Here is a 27,045-nt window from a genome sequence, read left to right as displayed (position 1 = left end):
GGGCTTGATTTCTATACGCAGTGTGAATGCCAGGCTCTTGTAGCAGGAGTTTGGAACTTTTAAACTTTTTATTTCGTTTTCGTTTTTGTGCTGGTTTTAATAGCTTTTTAAATAAAGTAATTTTTACGGTATCACACTACGAGAGCCCTGTTTCTTTCTCATGAGGATAACCAGGATCACTTAAGGAGATACCATATCTGGAGGGTAACCCCCGGGGACAACTCTACTGGAATCCCAGATGTCATCCACGGCCAGATAATACATGCCTATTACCCCTGCAGGGGTATAGGGAGCCGGTGAGTGGGGATCCTTGAGGGGGAGCACCGCAAGTCACTGGATTTAAAATTGATGCCATCACAAAAGTCACTATCCACAGGAACCCTATTCATGGTGGAACTTTATGCAATTCTATGCAATTATATCTATGCTGGAACTCTGTAATGTGGGACTCTTTCATATATGTTAATTCCTATTCCTGATAATTTTCATTTTTATTTTATTTTTTAATTTTTATATTTTTATAGGTGTCATTTTTTTAAAAATATGTTTTTTTAATAATTCACTAATATTGCACTTTCTAAATGTGGTAGTATTGGATTTTGATTACACTCTCCACCTGCTCAGTCACACGGGTGAGAGCACAGGGAGTTGTATGAAATATTGGGTGTCAAGATGCATTTTTAGACTAATGTTATTAATGCACAGGTATCATTATAAGAGGATAATCTGCATCTAGTAATTCATAGATATCTATTCTCCTTCACGCACTAGAGGGAATGTTTATTGTTTTATTTAGTATATTATTTACTTGATTAATTCACATTTGGGTGGAAGGTTAACCATTTATATCCTAGGATTAGGAGGCACTGGTTTTTACATACAGTAGCATGGGTTATAAACCTACTGGGCACACACCCTTTATATATTTATACACGAGCACGTAGTTTGGTATTCAATACAGGTAGCGCCACTCGCCCCTATCTATAAGCTCTCAATACTATATCTCACCCCTTTTGGGGGTGTGTGAGGGGAGGCTGCAAACCTGCTTCCAGTCTGTGAGCGCGGAAATTCTTTTACACTTTCATATGAGACATTAGTATGTCAAAACTGTGTTGATTTTGTCTTCATCAGATGGTGTGATCTCACCCCTGTAAAAGCCACATTTTGAAGATGCACACAAATTGGGACTCAAAATGTGGATTTCCCTCATGATCCCATGCCTAAAATGTGTGTCGTTTCCCTACATCTATTTTTCTAAAGCCACAAAACACACAGTGTGTCAACATGTGCTATCTGCCATCATGGGATATCAATGTACGCGTTTTGTGGGTGCAACCCCTTCCTCGAAAAAAAAGTAGGTGAGAGGAAGGGGTTGCACCCCAAAACATGTGCATTGATCCCCCATGATGTGAGCTAGCACATGTTGACACAATGGGCTTTATTTCAGAAAGGACAATCCACTTTGCCCTACAAGTGCACTTTCAAGTGCACTTGCATTGCACTTGTAGTGCAAAGTGGTTTTGCTTTTTTTGAAATAAGCCACAGTGTGTCAACATGTGCTAGCTTCCATCATGGGGGAACAATGGACGTGTTTCGGGGTGCAACCCCTTCCTCTCACCTAATTTAGTTTTGAGGAAAGGGTTGCACCCACAAAACGCGTACATTGATATCCCATAATGGCAGATAGCACATGTTGACACACTGTGCATCTTCAAAACTTGGCTTTGCAATTACTTTAAAACTTTTAAAAAACGTAAAACAATAACGACAAAGTTTACAGTTTTTGGTGGTTTTAGATTTTGGCTAAAACATCAACGATGTTGGTCAGTCTTTTTTAACATCATTGATATTTTGCTTGGCCTTCTCTAAATCCTGATTGTACACCATTATCTCACTGATGAGTAATTGTGCAATTGCACTGTTGAAGTGAGTTTCTTCTTTCACAACATCCACATCACCTAAAAATAAAAAAAACACACCATGTGTTATAAATATGCAGGCATACATCTATTACCTGAAGCTGTGGTCTCAGACACTAACCTGTTGTGGTCACCATTTCGACCACTTCCTGAAACTCTGTATCCACATCATCAGGTTGTGTGCTGAGTTCCCCTTCTTCAGGAGCTGTGGGGTTCCTGGTGTCCTCAGATGGCACAATTCTTTTATCCCCTATGTGAATACAAAAAAGGTATACTTAGTAGACAGACATTTGAGGCCAGAAATAGTAATATGAGGCATTGCTTGGAAGTGTCATCCAATTGTTTCAAACTTGGCATTTTAAACTGTACAACAGTAAAGAAAAGCACATGTACCAGCATAAAAGTAATAATAATAATAGGAACACATGACAAATACTTTTTTGCAGCACTTTCCTGACCCTTCTATACTGATCTTGCTCCCTCAATTTCACGTCTGACCAGCATTTCCTCAATTGCTCCTGGGATCGTCGTACCCCAAAAGTCCTGTGCAGACTTCTCCCAACTTTAGTCATGATCTTGGCCTTTCTCGCATTTGGGTTTCTGTATGGTCCATACTTCCCATCATAGTCTGCCCTCTTCAAGATGTCCACCATCTCCACCTTCTCCTCAAAGGAGATATTTGAGGCCTCATATCTCCTCCTGGATGTGGAACTGCTCAGGGCTTTCCTCGTCGTTGCTGCTCTCAGCACACACCTGCTGTGTCTCCTCCATGTGCTCTCCCACTGCCCCGAAAGAGAAGAGGCAAGGAATACACTAGAAAGAAGGACAGGGGTGGAGTTTGACGCATGCAGTGTATATAAAGCATAACATGCGGGCGTCGTATGTACGATCTGTGAGTGGAGGACGGAGGATCGTAAGCGCCGATCGCGCCGATCGTGCAAACAAAGGTACAATTGTAACTTGGGGCATCAGTGGTTAGTGGCCTATACTGCTTATAGATTGAGGCCTATATTGGGACAAGATTAGGAGACTTTAGCCTGACATTAGGGTTTGTCTTGTGTTGTGTCTTGCAGCTAAAATGGTGGATAAATTCACGGACCCGGACTTCCTGCCCAAATTCCTAAATATGTACAGGGAGCTGCCATGTCTCTGGCAAGTCCAATGCAGGGACTACTCCAACAAGCAAAAGAGGAAGTCAGCGCTGGATAAACTGTTGGAATTGGTGAAGCCAGTGTATCCCATGGCAGACATCAACTATTTGAAGGCCAAAATTGGTAGCCTGAGGAGCACATATAATAGGGAGTGCAAGAAGGTCCAGGGTTCCATGAGATCCAGAGCAGCAGCAGATGACGTATATGTACCCAGGCTGTGGTACTATGACAGACTGCTTTTTTTGTCAGACCAGACAGAACCCAGGCCATCACTATCTACACTTCCTTCAACACTTTCTTCCACATCAGCTGAGGCTCCTGAAGTCCAACCAGGGCCTTCCACCCAGGAAGAAGATGTGGAGGTGCCCAGCTTGAGCCAGGTATAGCATTGTTGAAGATATTTCTTGACAAAAATTGAATGATGTTAACTAGATGTTATTGATCTCTAATTTCTGAATTAAACAAAGGGGTTTACATATCAATAGACAGTAGTAGCCAAAAATGATTGGGACAAGAGTGAAAAATACTGATTCAGAATGATAGTCTTTTTTATCTGGTAACATTCAATTTGCAACAGTCATGAGCTAAAAATTGTGTGTGATTGATGACCAAAAACCTAAAACTATGTGCCATTTTCATACACAGGAAAGTCTAGGCCAGGAGGAGGCTGTGGCAAGCAGCCTGACGGAATCCCAGGTTCCTCCCCTCCACCCTCCAACCAAAAGGACCAGGAAGGTGAGGAACCTGGCAGAGTCAGCGACTGTTTTCCTTCGCCAGGCTACTGCGGCTCATAACACGACCCCTGGTGGCCATGAAGAATTTGGCTGTGTCACAGCAAGCAAGCTTGAACACTTGGAGGAGGGCCAACACACAGTCTGTGTGGAAATTATTTTGAAGACCCTAAACAAGGGGGCGAGGGGCAAACTCACAAATAAAACCCACCTGTGTGAGTTGGACCATACTCCTCCACCACCTCCAGCAACACCACAGCCACCCAACCCACCACAGCAGCATGGAAGGAAGCATGGAAGGAAGTGTTGAGAGTGATGGCCTGGGTTTTGTGTGGTCTGGCAAAAAACGCAGGCTGTTGTAAGACCACAGCCTCAGGACATATATGTCATCTGCTGCTGCTCCTGATCTTTCGTTGTTATTGTGCTCCCTATTAAATGGACTCCTCAGGTTACCAATTTTGACAGTAATAATTGATGTCTGCCCTGGGGTACAAAGGCTTCACCAATTCCAACTGTTTCTCCAGCATTGCCTTCCTCTTGATTTTGTTATGACCCGTATTAAATTTCTATTTTTTGTTTGGACAAATACTTGGCTATGTGTTTTAGTTCAAAAAGGACAGTTTGTTTGTGAGTAGGCAGGTACATTTCAAAAATACAATCTCAGACTAACAAGGGATACCAACATAGTTGTATCTTTGAGGTTAAAAAATACAAGATAATAATGGTGTTGTGGTAACTTGGCACACAAAATGAAACAAAAAATATGGAGATCTCTAGAAAAAAAAAAAAAAGATTATTCTGGAGATCACGAGAAAAAAAAAAACAACAAAAACAAATATTATTCAGGATATCACGAGAAATAATAAAAAATCTGTTTGTCAGAACTCTATGAATATCAGCAGCAATGCAACTTCATTATTATAGCATTATAAAGAAGAAGAGAATGCACTGCATTGAGAGATTTCAAAATTTGCCACGTGACAAAGTGCTATCTCCATTACGAATGATAGCTTTACAAGACCGATCGCTTCCAGCTCGTACTTGATTCCGAGCATGCGTGAACTTTTGTGTGCGGACTTGTGTACACACAATCTGACTTTCCGACAACAAAGTTTTGTTGGCGGAAAATTTGAGAACCTGCTAGCAAACATTTGTTGGCAGAAAGTCCAACAGCAAATGTTCGATGGAGCATACACACGGTCGGACTTTCCCACAACAAGCTCACATCCAACATTTCCCGACGGAAAATCCGACCGTGTGTACGCGGCATAACATCATCATTTTACTGTAGTGACTACTGCAGTATGTTCCAGTGAACTCTACATTGGAACAACAGTTTTGGGTCCAACTTAAGAGCATGCAGCAAAAGGGGACCATACTGCAGCTGTACTGAGCCATTGTCACCGTAGACAAGGAAGTGCCTGTGAATACACCTTTTTGTTATGATTAAAAAAAGGTTATACTGTTTGGTGTAGGTGTTTTGCTTAAGATACACTTTTAGTTTAAAATATAAAATCCTTCAATTGTCATTATTTTTGTCTGCCTGAGCATATACAGTATATGAAGTCTACAGAGAATCATATGAATTATACATTTCAATTTCCTAGGCCATTAATTCGAGTTATTCTTTGCTAATCTGGCCAATCTATGTGCAGATAATAAAGATGAACAGTACAAAAACATCATTTTCTTTTGGCAATTCCATCGTTTAGGGAAACTTTTATTGATTTTGATTTTACATGATTTATTTCAGTAAATGGATGGATGGATATTCTACTTTTATTCAGGTACATCCCTCGATTCAAATGCTACATCAACTATTTATTTAAATAGTTTTAACTGATCTGATGTCATGTGGATATATTTCTAAATTATTTTTCTAATAACTAAAGCCCAGCAGCAAAGAGCTATTTGCATTGTACTTTAATAGTCAGAGATTTAAGCCCCAAAAGTAAAATTTGCTTTTGCTGTATGTGATTCAGACGACAGCTGAGCAGCCTGTGAGTTATGAGTTTGCAGAGAAGTCCATTTTGGCCTCTTTCATCAAGATCAACAGCATTGCTTGTGAGCTTTTACTCAGCTGTATGCGGTGACTCGCACCCCTAGAAGTCACAGCATGGTTATCTGACTTTGGTTTCAGATATTAAACAAGGATCTTCCTCTTTCTCAACTGCATTTGTGCTGAATTTGTTACACAGCAGAACATGACGTATATGATAGAAATTAGTATTTTAGTGCAGTTCACACAGCCATTTCTCAGAATAGATAAAAAAAATGTCTCTTCACCCCAGCCTAAAATATTTATCTGTATTACAAACTGAAAATGTGAATGGCATAATGTAAAAAGGAGATACAAAATGCTACATCAGTCTATTCCTACAATCTGTAAAGTTTTTTTTTTACTGCACATCACTATGACAGTATAAAATAGGGCATTATTTACTAAAAGAGCATACATAAGTCTGGAAAGAAATCACTATGAGAACTGATACACTTGTGTTTCAGGTTTACGTCAGTGCGTGGATGTTTTCAGGACCAATGAATGCAATCCCTTAAAGCGGAGGTCCGCCCAACGCTGCAAAAATTAAAAGCCAGCAGCTGCACATACTGCAGCTGCTAACTTTTAAAAATCAGACACTTACCTGTCCTGGAGTCCAGCGATGTCGGCACAGCAGCTGATGTTTCCATCAGCCGTGCATGCCACCTCCATTGCGAGTAAGGGAACCCAGTAGTGTAGCCATTCGGCTTCACGCCAGGAACCCTACTGCACATGTGTGATGCTCCGCTCCTCTCTCCTTCTGGCCCAGTGACAGGGGGAGGAGGAGGGAGCCAGGGTGGTGACGTCAATACCCACGGCTGAGGCTCTCGAAAGCATACCTATGAAAGACAGGTATCCTGCCCCCCTCCCCCCAAAAGGTGCCAATTGTGGCACCGGAGGGTGAGAGGAGTACAATGGGTGGAACTCCGCTTTAACTTATCAGCTGAAGAATACACTTATGCCGCGTACACACGGTCGGACTTTTCGTCTACAAAAGTCCGACAGCCTGTCCGACAGACTTCCGGCGGACTTTCGGCGGACTTGCAGCAGACTTTCTAACGAACGGACTTGCCTACACACGACCACACAAAAGTCCGACGGATTCGTACGTGATGACGTACACCGGACTAAAATAAGGAAGTTCATAGCCAGTAGCCAATAGCTGCCCTAGCATGGGTTTTTGTCCGTCGGACTAGCACACAGACGAGCGGATTTCGGGGTCCGTCGTAGTTACGACGTAAAGATTTGAAGCATGTTTCAAATCTAAAGTCCGTCGGATTTGAGGCTGAAAAAGTCTGCTGAAAGTCCGGAGAAGCCCACACACGATCGGATTACCAGCCAGCTTTAGTCCGTCGGCGTCCGTTGGACTTTTGTAGACGAAAAGTCCGACCGTGTGTACGCGGCATTATGGTCAATGCATATATTGCAATTCCCCCACTTTTTCTGACCCTACCTTCAAGAAGAATGTCATTAAAACAGTCATGGTCTATTTAGCAACTGGCAATACTTGAGACAACAAACAACAACAAACACTCGACTGTGTGGCATACAACACAGTATACAAAGTGCAGTGGCCAAGAGTATGTAACAGTGGGGGAGATTTACTAAAACTAGTGCACAATAAATCTGGTGCATTTGTACAAAGTACCTAATCAGCTTCTAAATTCAGCTTGTTCAATAAAACCTAGAAGCTGATTGGTTACTATGCAGAGTTGCACCAAATTATGTGTGCACCAGTTTTAGTAAATCTCTCCCAGTGCCTCTTATACTGCTGGTCAGTAAGAGCAAAAAAACTGTCCTATTGTTGGCTTTTTGTTTCTGTATCTTGCACTTTATAGATACGTGCAAGAAAGATTTTCTGTTTAGAAACTATACCCCAAAAATATGGACAGTTGGCAACCCTGCAATCAGCATATGAAATATGAATACCCATTAATGTACCCGCTGTTGTCATGACCAAAACATATATATTAGCAAATGTTGCTGTATTTATTACATGCACACTGTTGTAATCTGAGCAGGGACTATTATTTTTTTTTCCTTTCAATGTTTTTTTTTACAGTCACATTAATATTATTAGTATACACCTTCTATGGTATTGTTCTTGCATGAAATTCACATACAAACTAGCAAAATGTCAAAAAGTCCCCAAAACATTGGGGAAAATAACTTTTCTCTTAGGCAGCCACCACTTTTCTGCAATACAGTCAGTCGCTGGAGCCTATGAAGAATAGCAAACAATGCCATGTGTAAACTAGAAACTAATGTATTCATCTCCATCTGCATTGTGAACACTAAGAGCATGATTGGTCATTTGGTCTTGCTTTTTGATACAAAAACAAACACAGATTTTCTTTAGTAAATCAGGCGTAAAGGCTTTAGTGTTGCTTTTGTTTTAATTGGGATTGTTTCTGACCATTTATTGTATGCTAATCATTATTTTTTTAAACATTTTTCAACAGAACATTATCAGCTTTATGTTCCTGAATCAGCTCAAGTGGGCTCAGCAGTTGGAAAAATCAAGGCAAATGATGCAGACATTGGACTAAATGCTGACATCAAATACTTAATTGTCAATGGGGATGGTGTTTTCTCCATATCCACTGATAAAGAAACAAGGGAGGGAATCCTTTTGCTCAAAAAGGTAAACTATTTTCTTTGAATGCGACTTTATTATATATGTGACACTATTTTGGTTCAAGATCATCAAAATATTTTAATTAAATGATGGTTCTGGACTATACATGAAGACTTGAATACATTGAAATTTAGGGCATTCAATGTAGATTCTTTAAGAGATCCAAGGATCGGCCCTTTAGATATAAGGTATTGGCCATTGGTATACAAATAATTAAAAAACACCCTGCTTGGAGTTTGTTCTCATCTGCTGTCACAATTCTGTTCAACAACTTCAATCAGACTGTCAGTCAGGCTGTTTGCTTGTTCACTTTCTTTTTTCTCATTTTTATTCAAAAATATTATTTTTTTTTAACCGGTTCCCGACCGTCTCACATGTATTTATGGGGGCAGAATAGCTCCCCTCCGCGAAACCCGTATCGCCACTGGCCACGTGTATGAGCGCCAGCATGGGGATTTGTGTGTGTAAACACACAATTCCTTGTGCTGTCAGAGGAGAGGAGACATGTTGTTTGTACCTAGTAAGTAGGATCAGTGATATGTCTCCTCTCCTACTCAGTCCTATCCCCATACAGTTAGAACACACTGAGAGAACACACATTTAACCCCTTGATCGCCCCATAGTTTTAACCCCTTTCCTACCAGTTTCATTACACAGTAATGAGTGCAATTTTGTTTGGGTACAGCATTGCATGAACATGCAATTACCAGTTAAAGCAGCCCAGCGTCAAATTGTAAAAAGTGCTCTGGTCAGGAAGGGGGTAAAACCTTCCGAGGCTGAAGTGGTTAAAGTAATGTTTTTGGTCCATTTGTTGTAAATCCATTTATTGTAAATATCTATCTATCTATCTATCTATCTATCTATCTATCTATCTATCTATCTATCTATCTATCTATCTATCTATCTATCTATCTATCTATCTATTTTTATTTTATAATGTGACACACAGTTTCATTATAAATTCAGTTATGGTCTTACAACTAATACTGGTGGACACAGCCTCTGTTTATTATTATCTTTGAGCTGAAAAATGGTGTAATGAATCTGAGATATTATATCTGAAAATGATTCTCTTCCTCAGTTCCATAGCTTTCATGAAATGTTTTTGGCAGACAAACTAGCAAACTTAATATTTTATCAAAAACAACTCTTCCAGCCTTTCAATAAAAGAAAAAGAAAGAAATAAACCAGACCTTTCATAGATTCAACAGCAGAGAACCATGTGAATAAATCAAAGCAATGCATACGATGTAATTTCCACCTCTGCATATTTTGAGCAAGCGAGATACTGAATGTTGGTTGAATATGAAATTTCTAATATTTTAGAAGCTTTATTAAAGTCAGTCAGCGCAAAATTGGGTAAAAGGAAAATGATGACAAACTATCCATTACTTGCATATGTGATTTTTGTTTTTATTGCCCCAGAAACATATCTTGTCAAACCACAAACAATCTGTTGATTATTTAAAAAATGTACAGTGTTGCCTAAACAGACATTACCAAAAAAGAGGGATCTTTCTACTTAATAGTCACCCATCCCATGTGAAAACAATTAGCACGTTCTCACAACTTGTTCAATTAAGGCTGGGTTCACACTGGTACGACAAACGCTCCGACATTGGGAGCTCATGTCATATGACGTGTGAAAAACAATGTTTTTTAGTTTCACCATGGGAGCTGTCTTAACTGGTCCGACACAAGTCGGTCCGAATTTGAAAATGCTCCCTGCACTACTTTGGTCCGACTTCGATCCTAATTCAGCCCATTGAATATCACTGAAGTCTGATCAAAGCCGGATCGCCACCCTAACTGATCCGACTTCAGCATGCGACTTGTGCTCTTATGATTTTGAAGGGGAACTCCACACCAAATTTTTTTTAAAAATGGCATGGGTTCCCCCTTCAAGAGCATACCAGGCCCTTCAGTCTGGTATGCATTTTAAGGGGAACCCCCACGCTGAAAAACAGCATTGAGTCCCCCCAAAATCCATACCAGATCCTTATCCGAGCACACAGCCCGGAAGGTCAGGATAAGGGGTGGGGAAAAACGAGAGCCCCCCTGAACCATACCAGGCCACATGCCCTCAACATGGGGGTGTGGATCCTTTAGGGGCAGGGGGGCCCTGCACCCCCCCCACCCCAATGCACATTTTCCCCATGTTGATGAGGACAAGGGCCTGAAAACCCTGGCCGTTGGTTGCTGGGGTCTGTGGGCGAGGAACTTATCAGAATCTGGAAGCCCCTTTGACAAGGGGGGCCCCCAGATTCCAGTCCCCCACCCTATATGAATGAGTACCCCTACCCATTCACCTAAAAAAAGGTGTCACAAATAAAACACAACATGTTTTAAAGTAATTTATTAAGGAAGCTCCGTTGTCTCTTCCAATCTCTTCTCCCCTCTATGGCTCTTCTGCTGATGTCTTCTGCCTCTGCTGGTTCTTCTTCCCTTTCCGGGTCTTCTCCGCTGATGTCTTCTAGCCCTCTTCGGTACTTCTCCCTCTGTCTGCTGTCTTCTGCCTCTGCTGAGTCTTCTCCACTATCGTCTCACTCTTTTGCTGAGTCTTTTTTAACATTATCCCTTAAAAAAAAAATCTGATCACTTTTATTGCTGTCACAATTATTTGTGTGAAATTCCTGGTGTTCCTGTCAGCCCCTCTGCTTTCCTGTTAAAAACTGATCATACTAGACAGGAAAGCTCAACATCCATCCAGCTGTTATGCAGCTGATAATAGAGGGAACAGAGAGAATGTGATCACTTATAAAAAAGAGAAAAATAGTATTTATAATTTTTTTTATATATTTATACACACGTTTGCCTTTCATTTCAATTTTAAACTGAATGGGTTGTTTCTACAAGGTGATCGTTTAGAAGCACTTTAATTTAGAATACCACCAAAAGAAAGCTCTATTTGTGTAAAAAAAAAAAAAATAATACAAATGTAATATGGGTACAGTGTTGCATGACCGCACAATGGTCATTCAAAGTGTGACAGTGTTAAATGGTATAAATACATGTAAATGATTGTAAAGGATTTTTTTAAAAATAACAAACATCTCTATACTTACCTGCTCTGTACAATGGGATTGCACAAAGTGGCCCTGAAACTCAGGTCCCCCGCTGGTGCTCCTTCCTCCTCCTCTGTCCAATGCCCACATGCAGCCGCTTATTTTAATTTTCATTAGTGTTTTATGTTTAGTTTAGGAGAAGGGGAGGGACTCTAAGATAAGTGGATTTTGCATTTTTGCATAGACCACTTTAAAGCTCCATGCAGTGATACACATTGTTCTAGTCCACATGTCTCCCAAACAAGGATAAATCACACACAAAATAATACTTGTGCAAATGCTATGTTACTATGAACCATGCCTTAAGAAACTCAGGGACTGTACTGTACAGAAAGGGAATGATCAATTTTATACAGATGGGACATGAGGATTACTTAATAAACAGGTTCATCAAACATTTAATGCACTTTAATAAATGCATTTTTGATAGATATTTGCTTACAATAATGCCCTGATTTTGTCATGATTAACCACTTCAATATTGGACACTTTTACCCCCTTCCTGCCCAGGCCAATTTTCGGCTCTCAGCGCTGTTACACTTTGAATGCCGATTACTCAGTCATGCAACACTATACCCAAATGTAATTTTTATCATTTTTTTATCAAAGCTAAAGCTTTCTTTTGGTTGCATTTAATCACTACTGGGTTTTTATTTATTTTTTTTTGCTATATAAACAAAAAAAATACAAAACATTTTTTATAAATATTTTCAAATAAATGATCCTTCTATATAAATGTAGGCCAAAATGCATTATGCTACATTTCTTTAGTATTAATAACCCAAATAAGGGTGTATTAGTCAGTCTGTGTGAAAGTTATAGAGTCTACAATCTATGGTTTATACATTCTTATGGCCCTAAAATGCCAGGACAGTACAAATACCCCCCCCCCCCCAATAACCTCTTTTTTGGAAAGTAGATAAAAAATGTTTTTAGTAAGAGGCATGGTGACAGTATGTACAAAAAAAAAATATATATATATATATATATATATATATATATATATATATATATATATATATATATATATATATACTGTACTGCACTGTGGAGGTGATCAGGATTTTTTTTTACATTATGATTGCTTATTACAGTGATGGTCACTGTATAAGCAGTCATTTTTACTTGTATCCATTCATGTGCCATTGTACACTATTGTGATAGCTGTGATTGGCCACCGCTATCACAGGGTACAAGTCTGTATGTGATAATTGTGATCAGTCAAGATCATGCCACTGGGCATGCATGAAGCAAGTGCCTGCAAGGATGTCATATGATGTCCACCCGTGATAACAGGATAACAGTTCTCCCACCCAGCTGTATTTTTATAATAGGCCAGGTGGAAGATGGTTAAACAATTCTTGCTCAGTGGGCTTGATTTACTAAAAAAATGAATACCATACAGCTGCGTTTACTTCTGTTAGCTAAACAAAACAGTATCCTTTTTTATTTTGGAATTTCTCTGCACATACTTGACTATTTAAAGTGAACACAGCTTCAATTTGTTTAGTGAAGGCTAGCACCTTGCCTAATTGTACAAAAATCAGGGCATTGTTTAAGAAAAAAAAATATCTTTCCAGGATGTTAAACTGTTACCTTTAGAAAAAAATCAAATGAACTTGGTAAATCACAAATGTTGGAAATGATTTTACATTATTTTTTGTATGCCTGCAGTAATTATTTTCCTCAGTGTAAGTAAAGTATCTAAATAGTCCTTAAATTTATTTTTAGCAAACCTAGTTTAGTGTTAAAGCGTTTACTCTGTCATGCTGAGTCTGTGTGGTGCTTTGATGATTGTTCTTTTATTCGAAAAGCTTAGTATTTAAAAAGATATTCCCAAACTACATTTATTTCTTTTAGTGTATTTTCATTACAGGGAAGGAAAAGTTGTGGGGGCTTTGTTTTCTTCTTCCAAAAGTTTTAGATAAAAAGCTATGGTGTTTTGGTGTATACAATATCTGTTTTGTCTGCAACTTCATGAAAGCATTGCAAAGTCCTTTTAAGTAATCCATTTTTGATATATTATAGTCATTTATCATTTTATTGACATTTTTTCAAGAAAATAGGCACCCATCTGTTTCTATCTGCTTCAATCCATATCTGCTAAACATCCTGTATAAATGTACATTTTCTTATACAGACACAATTATGCTTTAATCTTTCATCACATCTTTTTCATTGTGCTGTGGCTGTACTAGGAATGTGAATTTTCTTTTACTGAATTCTAATGACTCATTAGCTCAACCTTTGGCATCCTAATCATCTTCCAGCAGTATTCATGTGCCTTACATCAAAATTAGCCAAATGGGCATAGCTAAGGAAATTTCAAATTTCAGTACCTATCAGACATTATTTTACATATAAAAAATGTGAACACTCTTGTAGATTAAACATTCAGTGAATAAATCACAGGTATAAAAATTATGCTGATAATTGCTTTGTACTCCTTACATTATTTACTATTATAAATATAAACAGTGCAGCGCTAAAACATGAAAATACAAAATCATTGATGATAGGGTCATAAAAAAAAAAAATCATAAAATAAAGAAAATAATGAAAAAATCAATAACACAATAAGAACTCTTATATAGTTTATATAGGTGAGTCCATAAACTTTGTGATTCCAAGTAATGATGATCAGTCACCCAAAAAACAGAAGGAAGAACCACCGCTGTGAAAGACTTCTGCCACCAAATGTGATATAAGGAGGCTTACAGGAATGTATGGACCCTATTCAGCTTATACTAAATGGGTCAGACAGACAGCGATGTATCAACACCTAGGTATAGATTGTTTGCTGAAATCTTCTACAATAGATCTTATGATATTCTCAACAGCCACCGGAACCAGTATTATAAGGCACTTCAAAGTCAAAACTGGAATATTCTCATCAGTACTCCATTAGGACATAGATCCAGGGAAAGCAATAACTGAAATGGTTGCGGAATACAATTAATGATTATTCTACATTTGCAGACTCTATGTTTGCACGCATAGTCACTACTAATAGCTCCACTGCAGATAGAGTGGTATATTTACTTTAATCTCATGTAATGAGTACTTTGGATTCGTTTTTTTTCCCTCTAATTACTCAACCCTAATGAGGCACTATCTGTGTATATAATTGTCAGTTTCTTTACAACATCCCAGTAGATTTGAACAATTTACAAAAGGTTGTAACTTTTTTTCAATAAATGTATTAGTTCCACCCTTTGCATTATATTTTCATCATTCTAGAATACTATACATTCTCCATAATCTCAGACAAGATTATCTATTTTATTGAGAAGTTATTTATAAAATGCACAGTCTTACTTTTGGGCTAAAATTAATTTATTGCCCTCATTTATTTGCCTGCTAGTCAGCTTAAATGAACTAATTCCTGAATGAGTATACATTTGCTAGTTGTGAAATCAGTTTCATTATAACGACTATGAACATAAGAATTTCCTTTCTTATGCCTGCCTTCATACTTTCAGCATACAGTCACCTAGAACCCAGCTTTACTGTTTCTTAGTTTCTTTTTAGACAGTATTTTTATATAATCACCTATGCCTGTGAAAGCTAACCCATGCAAATGTATTTCACTGTCTAATTGCCGGTTTTGAAAATAAAAAGAGACTCTATAATTAGCTCTACCTTGACTGCTTATTATTTGTTCTGACTCCACATTACAATAGTAGAATACTGTAAATGATGGTGTCCTATTTATGTCTTTAACTTTCTAAATAAGTAGTTAGTGTCACTGAAGAGGAAATGGATAGGTTGCAGACTTGATTAGAAACAGCAAAACTTACCGCTCTAATCACAGTTATTATGATGAGTAAGTCAAGGGGCTTGAAAACAAATATAACAAACATCCCCACAGCCATTCACTTCTATTTCCCTTGAATCAAAAGAAAGCCAAGACACATAATTCTCAATCCCAGAGAGACAATGAGATATGCTTTGTTTTGGGAAATGATCATCAGTCCCTTTTTCTGGTTCTCTTTTGTCTTGATTTGTTTCCATTGGTACAGTATGTCCCTAAATGTCTTTTACAGTATTGCTTATCTTAGGCTACTGGTTGGTTACACCTACTCTTAGGCTCGGTTTACATGAGCCGCATCCGTTGCACAGCAGGGGCCCGGTGCATGCTGGTTCACCATTTCAGGTCCAATTTCAGTCCGGATTTTGGGCTGAATTCAGACCTGAAATGGACCAAAAAAGGCACATGTTTTTCCTGCAAAACACACTGGACCTGCTGCGGAGATATGTGAACCGGCTCCATAGAGCACATCATTCTCTGTCATTGCTTACAATGCCAATTGGAGTAGCACCCTTTTCTTCTTCTAAATTATGAAGCTTTTCAAATTGAAACTAAAGAACCAAAAAGGAGTGGGTTTTCCAATCTGTAATGGGAGAGGGGGCAGCTTAAGATCCAGTCTGGATCCTGGAAGAAAAGAGATTTTAAGGGTCCTAGGAAGGTAAGTAGAGAAAAATAAAAGGAAGAGCTAGGTCAGGAATGGAGGATAAGGTGTAGGGAGTAGAAAAGGGGTTATGGGAAGTGGGAGAAGGGTAGAGGGGTAGTTAGGGGAGGGGACAGGGAGGGAAAAATGGTTTGAATGTTAAGTTCCCAGGAAAGAATCTCTTATGCCTTGGAAAGGGAATTTCCATAGTTCCCAGGAGGAGATCAAATCTAATCAGTGGAACCAGGTTTTTTCTGAACCTCTAACCTTGATGATTAAGTGCGGCAATGAGATTTTTCACTGTATATAATTCTTGTAATTTCAGGAACCACATAGCTAGGGTGGGGGGAGGTTTGTTTCAGTATCAACCACTTCAGCTCCGGAAGGTTTTACCGCCTTCCTGACTAGGCCATTTTTTGCGATACGGCGCTGCGTTACTTTAACTGACAATTGCGTGCCCATTTGACGCTGTACCCCAAAAAAGTATGTCCTTTTTTCCACAATTTTTTTCTTTTGGGGGTATTTGACCACCTCTGCCTTTTTTATTTTTTGTGCTATAAATAAAAAGACCGACAATTAAAAAAAAAAAAAAAACATAATTTTTTACCTTCTGCTATAAAACACATGCCACATTAAGTTTAGAGATTATAATAGAAAAAAAAAGACCGCCAATTTAAAAAAAAAAACATAATTTTTTACCTTCTGCTATAAAACACATGCCACATCCAATAAAAATGTAAAAAATCAAATTTCTTCATCAGTTTAGACCAATATGTATTTTGCTACATATTTTTGGTAAAGAAAAATCCCAATAAGCGTATATTGATTGGTTTGTGCAAAAATTATAGCGTATACTACTATGGGATATTTTTATGGACTTTTTTTAAATTGTTTTTATTAGTGATTTTTAGCGGGACTGCGACATAGTGGTTCGCTAATCTGACACTAAATGACACTTTTTGGGGACCAGTGACACCAATACAGTGACCAGTGCTAAAAAAATGCACTGTCACTGTATAAATGACACTGTCAGGGAAGGGGTTAACATCAGGGGCAATCAAAGGCTTAAGGGTGCTCCTAGGGAGTGCTTTCTAACTGTGGGGGAATGCTGACACTGGAGGAAAACAGAGATCCGTGTTTCTGCTTAGCAGAAACACAAAAATCTCCATTTTCCTCCCTCACAGAATGGCAGTCTGCCTTGTTTACATAGGCAGACCGCCATTCTGTCTCTCCTCTGAATGATCGCGGGTAACCGGCGGCCCCAGAGCCAACAACAGCGGGAGTAGTAATAATTAACGTCTATGCAGATTGCATTTGGGAAAGGCTGGAGCATCAGGGGAGGAAATATTTGTTATTAACACGATGCAGTATGTGTTCTGTGTAAGCATTATAGTTAAATTTAGAGATTATAATAGATGTAGAGATTATAATAGAGTTTCTCTGCAAAGTTCATTAGTAATCACTTTTCACAATATATTGTAGCCCTCAAGTCATTTGTCCACTAAGAAAATTGAAGTAACAATTTTTTTGATTGGTATTTTCTACTAGCTTAGAAAAGATATTGTTCAATGGCTGTTATATGGCGATATGGCTATGATTAAGGTTACACGCCAATACACGTAAGCCCTGTATTATTTTGTACCACACCTGGATTAATAAATGTATTCGTTGCGGATGATCGAGCTGCCGGCTTTCTTTCATCTACATGTTTGCTCGGGTGCTAGGCGGACACTACAAGTAAGTGCACCGACCGCTCACCACCTCAGGGAATTACTACAGATGTATGTGGATTAGGTGTGTTCTTTTATTAGCCTGTCTAGAAAGGTGATTTTAAAAGCTAGTTATATGTTTCCACAGCAGAATTTTGCATAGTTGGTTGTTTGTAGATGTTTAGAGAGGGTATTGAATTCCATTAAGATCATTTTGAAGGTATTTCAGGAATTGGTGTTACCTTGATATGACTGGGTTATTTTGGTCAATCCATTCTGTCTCCAAAGATGGAAAGTTGCATAGCCCCTGCTTTGTGGGAATGATGGATTATTCTGGGTTGGAAGATATTTAAAATATATTTAAAAGAAGATATTTGAAAACATTTAAAATGATGGGCTACTGCTTTATTCCTCTTACACCATGAATCTTGGGCTTCCTCTCATACCCCCATCATAGTACATGGTATTATAGCCACTAGAAGAGCAATAACATCTGCCTGGAAACAAGCAACCTCCCCTGACTGGTTACTCTTTGTCCAATATCTTAATACACAAACCCAGTTTAAGCTGATGTTTGCAGTGTAACTTGTTCCAGCACCCTTTTCCATTTTGTTCTTGTATATGGCTTTGTGTGTGAAGTTTCATTGTACTTCTCACTTATAAAATCAGTGCAAATTATTGAAAAAAAAATGGTGGGCTACAATTCCGTAACAGCAAAACAAGTTGTTTTTCAACTCTGGAGGTAAATTTCTTATTTTGCTCAACAGGATAGCTGATAGCCTCCATGAAGATGTCTGCTCTGTTTCTTTGTCCAAATTGGAGCATCTTGAGGAAGAAGAAAACCCAGACTTCCTTTACTCATTGGGAGATAAAATCATTATGTGTGTTATTTTACCATGCCACAAAAATATGGCTAGAGCTTTGTTTACTAATTTGATTACATCATTATGTTTAAGGAGTATTGAAATAGTGTAAAGTGGGTAAGGATCTTGTGTTCATCTAGATCTTGTGTTGATCTTTAGAAACTTCAGAGCTTTAGTGTTTGGTGCTTTAACGCAGATGTGCTTTCATTGAGAGCGCAGTATAAAGTTTAGTCGTTATGTGAGTGCTGATGGGAAATCTTCCTTCTTTTTCTGCACCTGGAAGCAAATGTTTCAATTCACATTTTTTGCAATTAATACATGTCCCCTGGGGTAGGACCCAGGTCCCTATACACTTTTTATGGCAAACAACTTGCATATAAGCCTTCAGTGAGAACTTTGGATTTTGCAGGTTCAAGTCCCATTGACTTCCACTATTCCTGCATATGCATATTATTTCTCTGAAATAATTTTTCCTTTGCAACATTGTTGCTTCTACTTCAAATATTTTGATTATAAGAATGCTAGAATGTGGAATGTTTTGATGTTTTGGTAAATATATTTTCTCTGTCACTTTCACTTTTTACTCTCATCTCACAACAATCTTTATCCAAACTGACACAGGTGTCTTTACAAAGCACAAACAATACCATTGCTGATGAAAATTTAAAACGAGTCACAATTTTTTGTGCTTTTTATTATTTCCAAATAATCATAATTTGAGCCCAACAATGTGATATGTGTACCAACATCGGAATTTAAAATGTAATTCCCAAAAATTTGAGAGTAATATCACTATTCTACACTCACCCACAAAAAAAACACCAAATATCACAAAATAAATCAAGAAGAATAACTCTTAATGTTAATAATGTTATTAATGTAATTCCATCACCTGTCCAAAGAAATGCAGTATTTATGTATATTTATGTGTAAGAGGGTCTCATATGTGGCAGCTCTGTGGCTTAGAGGTTAGAATTACTGCTTAGCATCCCTGAGCATATGGATTCAATTCCCAAACATGCTGCTTTATGTAGAGAAGTTGTCTCATCTCCCAGGTCCTAAAATTATGTCTAAATGTACTATTTATGTGTAGGAGGGTTCCATCACCATTGTAAATCTTGCTAGATTAGTCAAAAGTATTGGGACACCTGCCTTTACACCCACATGAACTTTAATGGCCTGCCCAGTCTTAGTCCGTAGGGTTAAAAATTGATTTGGCCCACCCTTTGCAGCTAGAACAGCTTCTGGGAAGGCTGTCCATAAGGTTTAAGCCCCGTACACATGATCAGACTTTCTGACGGGAAATGTTGGATGTCAGGCTGTTGACAGAAAATCTGACCATGTGTATGCTCCATTGGACAATTGTTGTCGGCCTGGTATGGTTCAGGGGTGGTGGCGCTCGCTCGTCAACCCCTTTCCTCCATACTCGGATAATGGTCCAGTATTGATTTTGCAGGGCACCCTTTGGCACTTTTTTAAAATTTTGGGGGTTTCTTTCAAACTCCATACCAGACCTAAGGGTCTGGAATGGCATTTAGGGGGGACCCCATGACATTTAAATAAAAAAAACAGCGTGGGTTTCCCCTTAAAACCCATACCAGATCCAAACTGACTGGTATGGATTGCTGTCAACAGGGAAGCCCGTTGACAGCTTATGACTCATCCATTGCTAAGGATGCGGCACCTGGCTTCTGGCCACCTCTTAACAACCAGCTATTCATTGAGTCCTGATTGGGTAAAGCTTTGCACCTAACCAGCATTCAGGTGCATTGCTTCAGCCAATCAGGGCTTAGAATGCACTTTGCAGCGTGCAGTGCATTGTGGGGCACTGACCGGGTGAAAATCCCGTTGAGCGCCCTGCAAATTCAGGTGTTTGCTGAAAAACGCCAACAGGTGACGTTCGGGCTGAACTTATGCTCGGTCTAAACTGCTCGCCCAACACTAGTAACAAATAATACCAGCAATACAATAACTATGAGGTGCTCATCTCAGGAGTAACGTTATGCAAGCCAATATACCAATAAGGAGTGAAAGATTGTTCTATTCTATTTATAAAGAGTTCTAAGACAGATATGGGTAGGGCTATAGATAAAAAGGAGGAGAAAAAAGAATAAGGCATACAAATCTTAGAATCAGGAAAAAGAGTTGGGTATTAATTAGGGTAAGGGGAATAAGGGAATATATGTATTTTATCTGGTGCTTGGATAGTAGTAGATTAGTCGGCCACCTGAGAGGTTCATGTGATAGGTGAGAGATGGATCCATTTATTATGTTATGAAGTTAGGAGAATAGGGATTCTTTGTTTGGTTTAAGGTTGTTTTAATTGTTCTATGTCTGTAATGTGTGCTATACTTTAGTGATTTTTAGGCTGCAGAGTGTTTATATAGATACCAGTGAGTGTTTGTATTTTCACAGGGAGTGTGTAGAGATGTATAACAAACAGCATGCTGGTGTGAAGTTTATTTTTGTGATGTGAATGATCAAGTCAGTGCGATTAAAAGACATTGCCACCAAATATGGCACATATTCTCTTGGGCCTGTTAGCATCCTTAGCACTTTTTTAGCATCTTATTTTTTCAGGTACCGCTGTTACATTTTTACAGAGGTTGTAATACCAGTGTGTGAGGATTTCTTGAATGCATGTGCTTATTGAATACTGGTTTCCCACAGTTTTTTAAACATAACTGTTGTAGTGTTTACTTTTTGTTGTAACCAGGTGTACGCTATTAAAGTGTTTTTTTTTTTTTTTTTTACATTGTGCTATTGAGAAATACTGTCTCAAAAGTCGTGAGGGGTCTAATAAAATCCTTTTTTGTTTATAACAAGAGGTGCATTAAGATAAAAAGCCTTCAGTGTGCAGCAGCCCCCCTTAGCCCACCTAATACTTACCTGAGCCCCATCTCTATCCAGTGATGTCTATGAGTGCCTTGGCAGTCCGAGACTCTGCCTCCTGATTGGCTGAGTCAAAGCAGTGGTGCCATTGTCTCCCACTGCTGTCAATCAAAGTCAGTTAGCAAATCAGGAAAGAGAGGGTGGGTCCAAACCGGGGCTCTGTGTCTGAATGGACACAGGGAACTGCAGCTCGGCTCAGGTTCCTCCATAGCAAGCTGCTTGCTTTCAGGGAACTCAACAGGAGGGAGGGGCCAGGAGAGCTGAAGAGGGACCTGAGAAGAGGAGGATCTGGGCTGCCCTGTACAAAACCACTGCCCAGAGTAATTAAGTATAACATGTTTATGATTTTAGAAAAAAAACTGAGACTTTGCAATCACTTTAAGGGGGGTAGCTTTACATGAGAGTTTTGAAAGAAATACATATTAACAGCATCTGTAATGCATTTGCAAATTTTTAGTTCAAAGTGATAGAGATGGGAGTGTATTGAATCCCAATTTCAGATTCCCCAATAGAGGGAGGTGAGCAAGTAATTGATACAGGATTATCTATCATGGGGGATTGAGTATAAGTGAAATCCTTACCAGAGGGGTGGGTTATGCTATTTATTTGACAATACCTAGCATGTTAGCCTAAAAATGGCCATTACTGTTTTTTCATTATTTGTCTCCTATTGACTTCAATAGAGTCCGGATTAGGCACCTAAACTTTGTTGACCCTGTCACAAACTGAACTGAGGTAGGTAGGTTCAGCTCATTACTAATCTTATCCCAAATGCTAAAGGTTTAGTCACACTGGATTTTTTTTTTTTTTTTTTTAGAAACAAAAAGTTACTAAAAATGTCCAAAAATATCCACTGTACCCAATACATCTGGTTCACTAACACAATAATATGCTCTACTGCAAATGCTACTATTGTTTTTATTTGAAGTTTGCACTGTCAAATGTTTGAAGAAAACTGTTGCATAGAGACGTCCCTTTTAAAATCTTGTCACAGTTGGTGTGGTGGTAGAAAGTGTCTGTGACTTTGAAAAGAAGGCTTACCTGTATTTTATGTTTGGTCCAGAATACCTAGGTCCTGCACCGCCCCTCGCCATTATATTTGTCAACTCCTCTGGAAAGGTTTCAGCACTGGAGTACTGATGTTCTCACATTGTATGTGTAGGAAATAGTCTCCAGCAATGTACCTTTCAAAACCTTCAAACCTGCCTTGTTTAAGTGCCCATTCATGTCATCTGATGGGAGATGCCTGGTCAAAATTGTCTGTATCCAAAATCTATTGGGGTTGTTTTGGAAGTTTGGACAACTTTTCATGTTTATACCATGCTTTGTTGATAGCATCTCTTTAAGACTAATACTTGGCTCATTCTTGAGTAGGGATGGGCCGAACACCCCCCCCCCCCGTTCGGTTTGCACCAGAACATGCGAACAGGCAAAAAATTTGTTTGAACATGCGAACACCATTAAAGTCTATGGGACACAAACATGGAAAATCAAAAGTGATCATTTTAAAGGCTTAAATGCATGGTATTGTCTTAAAAGGTGTTTGGGGACCTGGGTCCTGCCCCAGGGGACATGTATCAATGCAAAAAAAGTTTTAAAAATGGAAGTTTTTTCAGGAGCAGTGATTTTAATAATGCTTAAATTGAAACAATAAAAGTGTAATATTTCTTTAAATTTCATACCTGGGGGGTGTCTATAGTATGCCTGTAAAGCGGCGCATGTTTCCCGTGTTTAGAACAGTCTGACAGCAAAATTACATTTCTAAAGGAAAAAAGTCATTTAACCACTTAAGGACCGCCTCACGCCGATGTACGTCGGCAAGGCGGCACGGGCAGGCAAAATCACGTACATATACGTGATTTGCCTCCCGCGGGTGGGGGGTCCGATCGGACCCCCCCCGGTGCCCGAGGCGGTCCTGTTATGTCCCCCGGCGATCGGAGGTGAGGGGAAGGCCATCCGTTCGTGGCCCCCCCTCGCGATCGCCGCCGGCCAATCAGATCACTTCCTTTGCTGCTGTATGCTAAACAGCAGCAAAGGAAATTATGTCATCTCTCCTCGGCTCTGTATTTTCCGTTGCAGCGCCGAGGAGAGAAGACTTCACTGTGAGTGCACAACACTACACACACAGTAGAACATGCCAGGCATACAAAACACCCCGATCCCCCCCTGATCGCCCCCGATCCCCCCCCGATCGCCCCCGATCCCCCCCAATCACCCCCCCTCCCTGTCACAAACTGACACCAGCAGTTTTTTTTTTTTTTTTCTGATTACAGCATTGGTGTCAGTTTGTGACAGTTACAGTGTTGGGACAGTTAGGGTTAGCCCCCTTTAGGTCTAGGATACCCCCCTAACCCCCCCTAATAAAGTTTTAACCCCTTGATCACCCCCTGTCGCCAGTGTCACTAAGCGATCATTTTTCTGATCGCTGTATTAGTGTCGCTGGTGACGCTAGTTAGTGAGGTAAATATTTAGGTTCGCCGTCAGCGTTTTATAGCGACAGGGACCCCCATATACTACCTAATAAATGTTTTAACCCCTTGATTGCCCCCTAGTTAACCCTTTCACCACTGATCATGGTATAACCGTTACGGGTGACGCTGGTTAGTTCGTTTATTTTTTATAGTGTCAGGGAACCCGCCGTTTATTACCGAATAAAGGTTTAGCCCCCCGATCGCCCGGCGGTGATATGCGTCGCCCCAGGCAGCGTCAGATTAGCGCCAGTACCGCTAACACCCACGCACGCGTCATACGCCTCCCTTAGTGGTATAGTATCTGAACGGATCAATATCTGATCCGATCAGATCTATACTAGCGTCCCCAGCAGTTTAGGGTTCCCAAAAACACAGTGTTAGCGGGATCAGCCCAGATACCTGCTAGCACCTGCGTTTTGTCCCTCCGCCCGGCCCAGCCCAAGTGCAATATCAATCGATCACTGTCACTTACAAGGCACTAAACGCATAACTGCAGCGTTCGCAGAGTCAGGCCTGATCCCTGCGATCGCTAACAGTTTTTTTGGTAGCATTTTGGTGAACTAGCAAGCACCAGCCCCAGGCAGCGTCAGGTTAGCGAAAGTACCGCTAACACCCACGCACGTACCGTACACCTCCCTTAGTGGTATAGTATCTGAACGGATCAATATCTGGTCCGATCAGATCTATACTAGCGTCCCCAGCAGTTTAGGGTTCCCAAAAACGCAGTGTTAGCGGGATCAGCCCAGATACCTGCTAGCACCTGCGTTTTTCCCCTCCGCCCGGCCCAGCCCAGCCCACCCAAGTGCAGTATCGATCGATCACTGTCACTTACAAGGCACTAAACGCATAACTGCAGCATTCGCAGAGTCAGGCCTGATCCCTGCGATCGCTAACAGTTTTTTTGGTAGCATTTTGGTGAACTAGCAAGCACCAGCCCCAGGCAGCGTCAGGTTAGTGCCAGTACCGCTAACACCCACACACGCGCCGTACACCTCCCTTAGTGGTATAGTATCTGAACGGATCAATATCTGATCCGATCAGATCTATACTAGCGTCCCCAGCAGTTTAGGGTTCCCAAAAACGCAGTGTTAGCGGGATCAGCCCAGATACCTGCTAGCACCTGCGTTTTGCCCCTCCGCCCGGCCCAACCCAGCCCACCCAAGTGCAGTATCGATCGATCACTGTCACTTATAAGGCACTAAACGCATAACTGCAGCGTTCACAGAGTCAGGCCTGATCCCTGCGATCGCTAACAGTTTTTTTGGTAGCATTTTGGTGAACTAGGAAGCACCAGCCCCAGGCAGTATCAGGTTAGTGCCAGTACCGCTAACACCCACACACGCGCCGTACACCTCCCTTAGTGGTATAGTATCTGAACGGATCAATATCTGATCCGATCAGATCTATACTAGCGTCCCCAGCAGTTTAGGGTTCCCAAAAACGCAGTGTTAGCGGGATCAGCCCAGATACCTGCTAGCACCTGCGTTTTGCCCCTCCGCCCGGCCCAGCCCAGCCCACCCAAGTGCAGTATCGATTGATCACTGTCACTTACAAAACACTAAACACATAACTGCAGCGTTCGCAGAGTCAGGCCTGATCCCTGCGATCGCTAACAGTTTTTTCGGAAGCTTTTTATTGAACTGGCAAGCACCAGCGGCCTAGTACACCCCGGTCGTAGTCAAACCAGCACTGCAGTAACACTTGGTGACGTGGCGAGTCCCATAAGTGCAGTTCAAGCTGGTGAGGTGGCAAGCACAAGTAGTGTCCCGCTGCCACCAAAAAGACAAACACAGGCCCGTCGTGCCCATAGTGCCCTTCCTGCTGCATTCACCAATCCTAATTATCCTAATTGGGAACCCACCATTTCTGCAACGCCCGTACTTCCCCCATTCACATCCCCAACCAAATGCAGTCGGCTGCATGAGAGGCATTTTTATGTCCTCCCGAGTACCCCTACCCAACGAACCCCCCCAAAAAAGATGTCGTGTCTGCAGCAAGCGTGGATATAGACGTGACACCCGCTATTATTGTCCCTCCTGTCCTGACAATCCTGGTCTTTGCATTGGTGAATGTTTTGAATGCTACCATTCACTAGTTGAGTATTAGCGTAGGGTACAGCATCGCACAGACTAGACACACTTTCACAGGATCTCCCAAGATGCCATCGCATTTTGAGAGACCCGAACCTGGAACCGTTTACAGTTATAAAAGTTAGTTACAAAAAAAAGTGTAAACAAAAAAAAAAAACACATACAAAAATATAAAATAAAAAAAAATAGTTGTCGTTTTATTGTTCTCTCTCTCTCTATTCTCTCTCTATTGTTCTGCTCTTTTTTACTGTATTCTATTCTGCAATGTTTTATTGTTATTATGTTTTATCATGTTTGTTTTTCAGGTCTGCAATTTTTTATACTTTACCGTTTACTGTGCTTTATTGTTAACCATTTTTTTGTCTTCAGGTACGCCATTCACGACCTTGAGTGGTTATACCAGAATGATGCCTGCAGGTTTAGGTATCATCTTGGTATCATTCTTTTCAGCCAGCGGTCGGCTTTCATGTAAAAGCAATCCTAGCAGCTAATTAGCCTCTAGACTGCCTTTACAAGCCGTGGGAGGGAATGCCCCCCCCACCGTCTTCTGTGTTTTTCTCTGGCTCTCCTGTCTCAACAGGGAACCTGAGAATGCAGCCGGTGATTCAGCCAGCTGACCATAGAGCTGATCAGAGACCAGAGTGGCTCCAAACATCTCTATGGCCTAAGAAACCAGAAGCTACGAGCATTTTATGACTTAGATTTCGCCGGATGTAAATAGCACCATTGGGAAATTGGGGAAGCATTTTATCACACCGATCTTGGTGTGGTCAGATGCTTTGAGGGCAGAGGAGAGATCTAGGGTCTAATAGACCCCAATTTTTTCAAAAAAGAGTACCTGTCACTACCTATTGCTATTATAGGGGATATTTACATTCCCCGAGATAACAATAAAAATGATTAAAAATAAGATAAAAAAGCAAAAAAATAATAAAGAAAAAAAAAAAAAAAAAGCACCCCTGTCGCCCCCTGCTCTTGCGCTAAGGCGAACGCAAGCGGCGGTCTGTCGTCAAACGTAAACAGCAAT

At 40.3% G+C, this 27,045-nt stretch overlaps 1 protein-coding gene across 1 annotated transcript in view; it reads left to right on the top strand.

Moving 5' to 3' along the window:
• The window catches only part of CDH18 (cadherin 18), a 1,382,204-nt gene that overhangs the window by 1,022,372 nt on the left and 332,787 nt on the right, over window positions 1-27,045 (top strand). The window contains exon 6 of the mRNA XM_073630863.1: window positions 8,302-8,483. Within this exon, the coding sequence (XP_073486964.1) occupies window positions 8,302-8,483 (182 nt within the window). The remainder of the gene's footprint in view (window positions 1-8,301; window positions 8,484-27,045) is intronic.

The sequence above is a fragment of the Aquarana catesbeiana genome, linkage group LG05 (assembly GCF_042186555.1).
Source record: "Aquarana catesbeiana isolate 2022-GZ linkage group LG05, ASM4218655v1, whole genome shotgun sequence".
In the NCBI taxonomy this organism is placed as follows: Eukaryota; Metazoa; Chordata; class Amphibia; order Anura; family Ranidae; genus Aquarana; species Aquarana catesbeiana.
Note: the sequence above shows the minus strand (reverse complement) of the source record. Positions and strands in the feature narration are given on the sequence as shown.